This window comes from Colobus angolensis, unplaced genomic scaffold (genome assembly GCF_000951035.1).
Source record: "Colobus angolensis palliatus isolate OR3802 unplaced genomic scaffold, Cang.pa_1.0 Scaffold236, whole genome shotgun sequence".
NCBI lineage: Eukaryota > Metazoa > Chordata > Mammalia > Primates > Cercopithecidae > Colobus > Colobus angolensis.
In genome coordinates, this window is record NW_012115555.1 from 410,018 (window position 1) to 414,140 (window position 4,123).

The 4,123-nt window shown below is 48.2% G+C and overlaps 1 protein-coding gene across 4 annotated transcripts in view; it reads left to right on the forward strand.

Moving 5' to 3' along the window:
* Positions 1-4,123, forward strand: part of APOM (apolipoprotein M) — a 20,804-nt gene that overhangs the window by 10,051 nt on the left and 6,630 nt on the right. For 2 of the 4 annotated variants that reach the window (XM_011944695.1, XM_011944694.1), the window contains exons 1-2: positions 1,332-1,931; positions 2,322-2,476. In XM_011944695.1, the coding sequence (XP_011800085.1) occupies positions 1,818-1,931; positions 2,322-2,476 (269 nt within the window). In that variant the 5' untranslated portion in view covers positions 1,332-1,817. Of the gene's footprint in view, positions 1-1,331; positions 1,932-2,321; positions 2,477-2,624; positions 2,629-4,123 lie in introns of those variants that run through there. The other 2 variants (XM_011944696.1, XM_011944697.1) reach the window with 2 other exon arrangements.

A 4,123-nucleotide genomic window follows, 5' to 3' on the forward strand; every position in this document is an offset into this window, starting at 1 on the left:
AAAAAAAAAATAAATAAATAAATACATAAATAAATAAATAAGTAAATAAATAATCTGTCGAGGAAGCCCCACCTCTCACAGCATTAACTGCTCCAGTCACTTGGTGCTATTCAGTGACAGCCTATTTGGCAATTCTTACTGCCTATTATTTGAGAACTTATTACCTATCAGAAACTAAGAGTTTTGCAAACATTACTATTAATTATAGTAAATATATACTTTGGACTTACCATGTGCAGGTCTTTGCTAAGGGCTTTATGTGCATTATTTCATCTAATCCTATGAGATTGATGATTTGCCAATTTTACAGATGAAAAAACAGACATAGTAGTTAGGGGCTGGTGGTGTTTTGTTTGTTTGGAGACAGAGTCTCACTCTGTCACCCAAGCTGGAGTGCAGTGGCACAATCAGGACTAATTGCAGCCTCGACATCCCAGGCTCAAGCAGTCCTCCCACCTCAGCCTCCCTAGTAGCTGGGACTACAGGCATGTACCACCACATGCGGCTAGTTTTTGTATTTTTTTGTAGAGACAGAGTTTTGCCACGTAGCCCAGGCTGGTTTTGAACTCCTGGGCTCAAGCCATGCGCACACCTTGGCCTCTCAAAGTGCTAAGAGGCATGAGCTACCATGCCCCAGCTGTAGTTAGGGTTTGGACACATTCTGCCTGACACCGAACATCTATCCTCTTTTTTTTTTTTTTTTTGAGCCGGAGTCTCGCTTTGTACCCCAGGCTGGAGTGCAGTGGCCGGATCTCAGCTCACTGCAAGCTCCGCCTCCCGGGTTCACGCCATTCTCCTGCCTCAGCTTACCGAGTAGCTGGGACTACAGGCGCCCGCCACCTCGCCTGTCTAGTTTTTTGTACTTTTTAGTAGAGACGGAGTTTCACCAAGTTAGGCAGGATGGTCTCGATCTCCTGACCTCGTGATCCGCCCATCTCGGCCTCCCAAAGTGCTGGGATTACAGGCTTGAGCCACCGCGCCCGGCCTTCTATCCTCTTTTAACAGCCAGATTACATAGCCTCTTTGTAGTAATAAATGTTGAGAGAATGTGTCAGTGAATATCCGCCCATCTCGGCCTCCCAAAGTGCTGGGATTACAGGCTTGAGCCACCGCGCCCGGCCTTCTATCCTCTTTTAACAGCCAGATTACATAGCCTCTTTGTAGTAATAAATGTTGAGAGAATGTGTCAGTGAATATTGCCAGGGTATACATATTTTTCTAATTATAAACTGAAGAGAGCAATCCACCTTGCCCCAGCACCTGTATCATACACCCGCATCATACCTGCTCTAAAGCACTTACTGAGTTGTATTGCAATGGTTTGTCTACACAGTTTTCCCTAGAACAACTTATTCAAGGCCAGGGGCTATGTCTTATTCATTTTTTTAAATGTCCCCAGGGATTAGCTAGTTCTTGGGAAACAATTGGGACTCAAAATAGTTTGCCAAATGAATGAATGAGAGGCCCAATCAAGCTACTACTTCCCTTCAGTGCTGCACAGTGCAGCAAATAACCAGCTCAGATACAGGTTCAAAGACCACAGGTTTCTCCTTGCACAGCTCAGCTCTCCTCATAACTCCTGAGAAACCCTGGACGTGCCAGGGTATACTATGGAGTGGTTGCATCGGAAGAGGGGGAGGAAGTTCCAAATACTAAGTAATCCAGGTTTGGGTTGGAAAACAAGGTTGAAGTTACTCATTAGCAGGTGAAAGGGTCAAGGGTCGAATGCAAGGGAGCTGAAAGCAGAGTGGACTGAGCAGCCAGTAGGGGAGAGAGCAGTTAAGGCACACACAGCACCAGCTCTCTCCTGCCTGAAGATGTTCCACCAAATTTGGGCAGCTCTGCTCTACCTCTATGGTGTTATCCTTAACTCCATCTACCAGTGCCCTGAGCACAGTCAACTGACAACTCTGGGCGTGGATGGGAAGGAGGTATGGACTGAGATTGGGGAAGCCTATGGTGGAGGCTCTGAGGGACTTGGGTGGATGGCCTAGAATGACTGGAGACCGTCTTGGGAAAGGAAGGGAGGAATGGGGTGTGAGTGTTGTGATACTGAAAGCAAGAAGAAAAATACCAGTACTGTGGCCATCAATGCAAAGGCATGGCAGAATTAGGGGGTGGGGTGATTACCCAGGTTGATTGGAGAGGGGCAATGAGGAAAAGTCATTTAATGACTCTTTGTCATGGATCCAATCCTAAGTTGGAAAGAGGAAGGCAGCCGACACCTCTACCCCTAAGTCTTGCTGTCCTGACTGATGAAGAGGTTGGACCTATCCTGTGCTGGAACCCACCCTCTTTTGCTCCCTTCATTGTCTCTCCAGTTCCCAGAGGTCCACCTGGGCCAGTGGTACTTTATCGCAGGGGCAGCTCCCACCAAGGAGGAGTTGGCAACTTTTGACCCTGTGGACAACATTGTCTTCAACATGGCTGTTGGCTCTGCCCCGATGCAGCTCAACCTTCGTGCCACCATCCGCACGTGAGTGGTGAGGAGGCAGAAGCATCACTAGGTTCAGTCTCTGCCCAAAGTGTGAGAATCCACCCACCAAGAGCTGGCCTCTTAGCTGATATATCTACTATGCTTGGCCCACAAAATTCAATGGCTGTATTAATTGCCCTCTGGAGAGAGATGTGCCTAACCAATGCTTAGTAGCTTGAAACCCAAGGAGAGCTGGGCTTCAATAAGGAGTACAATTGAGTAAATAGAAGGTGGGACAGGCCGGGCATGGTGGCTCACACCTGTAATCCCAGCACTTTGGGAGGCCCAGGCGGGCGGATCACGAGGTCAGGAGATTGAGACCATCCTGGCCAACACGGTGAAATCCCTTTTTCACTAAAAAATACAAAAAAACTAGCCAGGCGTGGTGGTGGGTGCCTGTAATCCCAGCACTTTGGGAGGCAGAGACGGGGTTTCACCGTGTTAGCCAGGGTGGTCTCGATCTCCTGACCTCGGGATCCGCCCGTCTCGGCCTCCCAAAGTGCTGGGATTACAGGCTTGAGCCACCGCGCCCGGCCAGCCTTTAACATTTTTTAGGTGAGTACACTAAGACGAACATGAATGTCAGAATTGACAAATCGAGGCCAACAGGACTCCAGATGGAGCACTTGTACTTTACTGCCCCAGTAAAAAAGTATTACATTTTAGCTTTTTTATGTATTTTTTTGAGAGACGGTTTGGCTTTGTCGCCCAGGCTGGAGTGCACTAGCTCAATCACAACTCACTGCAGCCTCTGCCTCCCGAGCCTAACCCATCCTCCCACCTCAGCCTCCCAAGTAGTAGGGACCACAGATGTGCACCACCACACCTAGCTAATTTTATTTTTATAGAGATGGGGTGTCGCTATGTTGCCCAGCCTGGTCTTTAACACTTGGCCTCAAGCAATTCTGCCACCTTGGCCTCCCACAGTGCTGGGATTACAGGTGAGAGCTACTGTGCCTAACCACATTTTAGCTTTCTATTACAGAAATTTTCGGCCGGGCCTAGTGACTCACGCTTGGGAGGCTGAGGCGAGTGGATCATGAGGTCAGAAGTTCAAGACCAGCCTGGCCAAGATGGTGAAACCCTGTCTCTACTAAAAATACAAAAATTAGCCTGGTGTGGTGGCTTGCGCCTTGTAATCCCAGCTGCTCTGGAGGCTGAGGCAGAGAATTGCTTTGAACCTGGGAGGTGGAGGTTGCAGTGAGCTGAGATCAGGCCACTGCACTCCAGTCTGGGCAACAGAGCGAGACTCTGTCTCAAAAAATAAAATGCAAACATTATACCAAAATAAAATAGTATAATAAACTCTAATATACCGGTCACCCAAATTTTGTTTTTTAACCAAATCGCAAGCCTCATCCCTCGGCAAATTTTTTGTGGCAGTCCATGGGATATAAATTTATCAAGCTAGGTGTGGTGGCACATGCCTGTAATCCCAACACTTTAGAAGGCCGAGGCGGGCCAATTGCCTGAGCTCAGGAGTTTAATACCAGCCTGGGCAACATGGTGAAACTCTGTCTCTATGAAAAATTAGCTAGGTGTGATGTTGTGTGCCTGTAGCTCCTACTCGGGAATCATCTGAGCCCGGGAAGTCAAGGTCATGGTGATCCATGATCGTGCCTGGGCGACAGAGTGAGACCCTGTCTT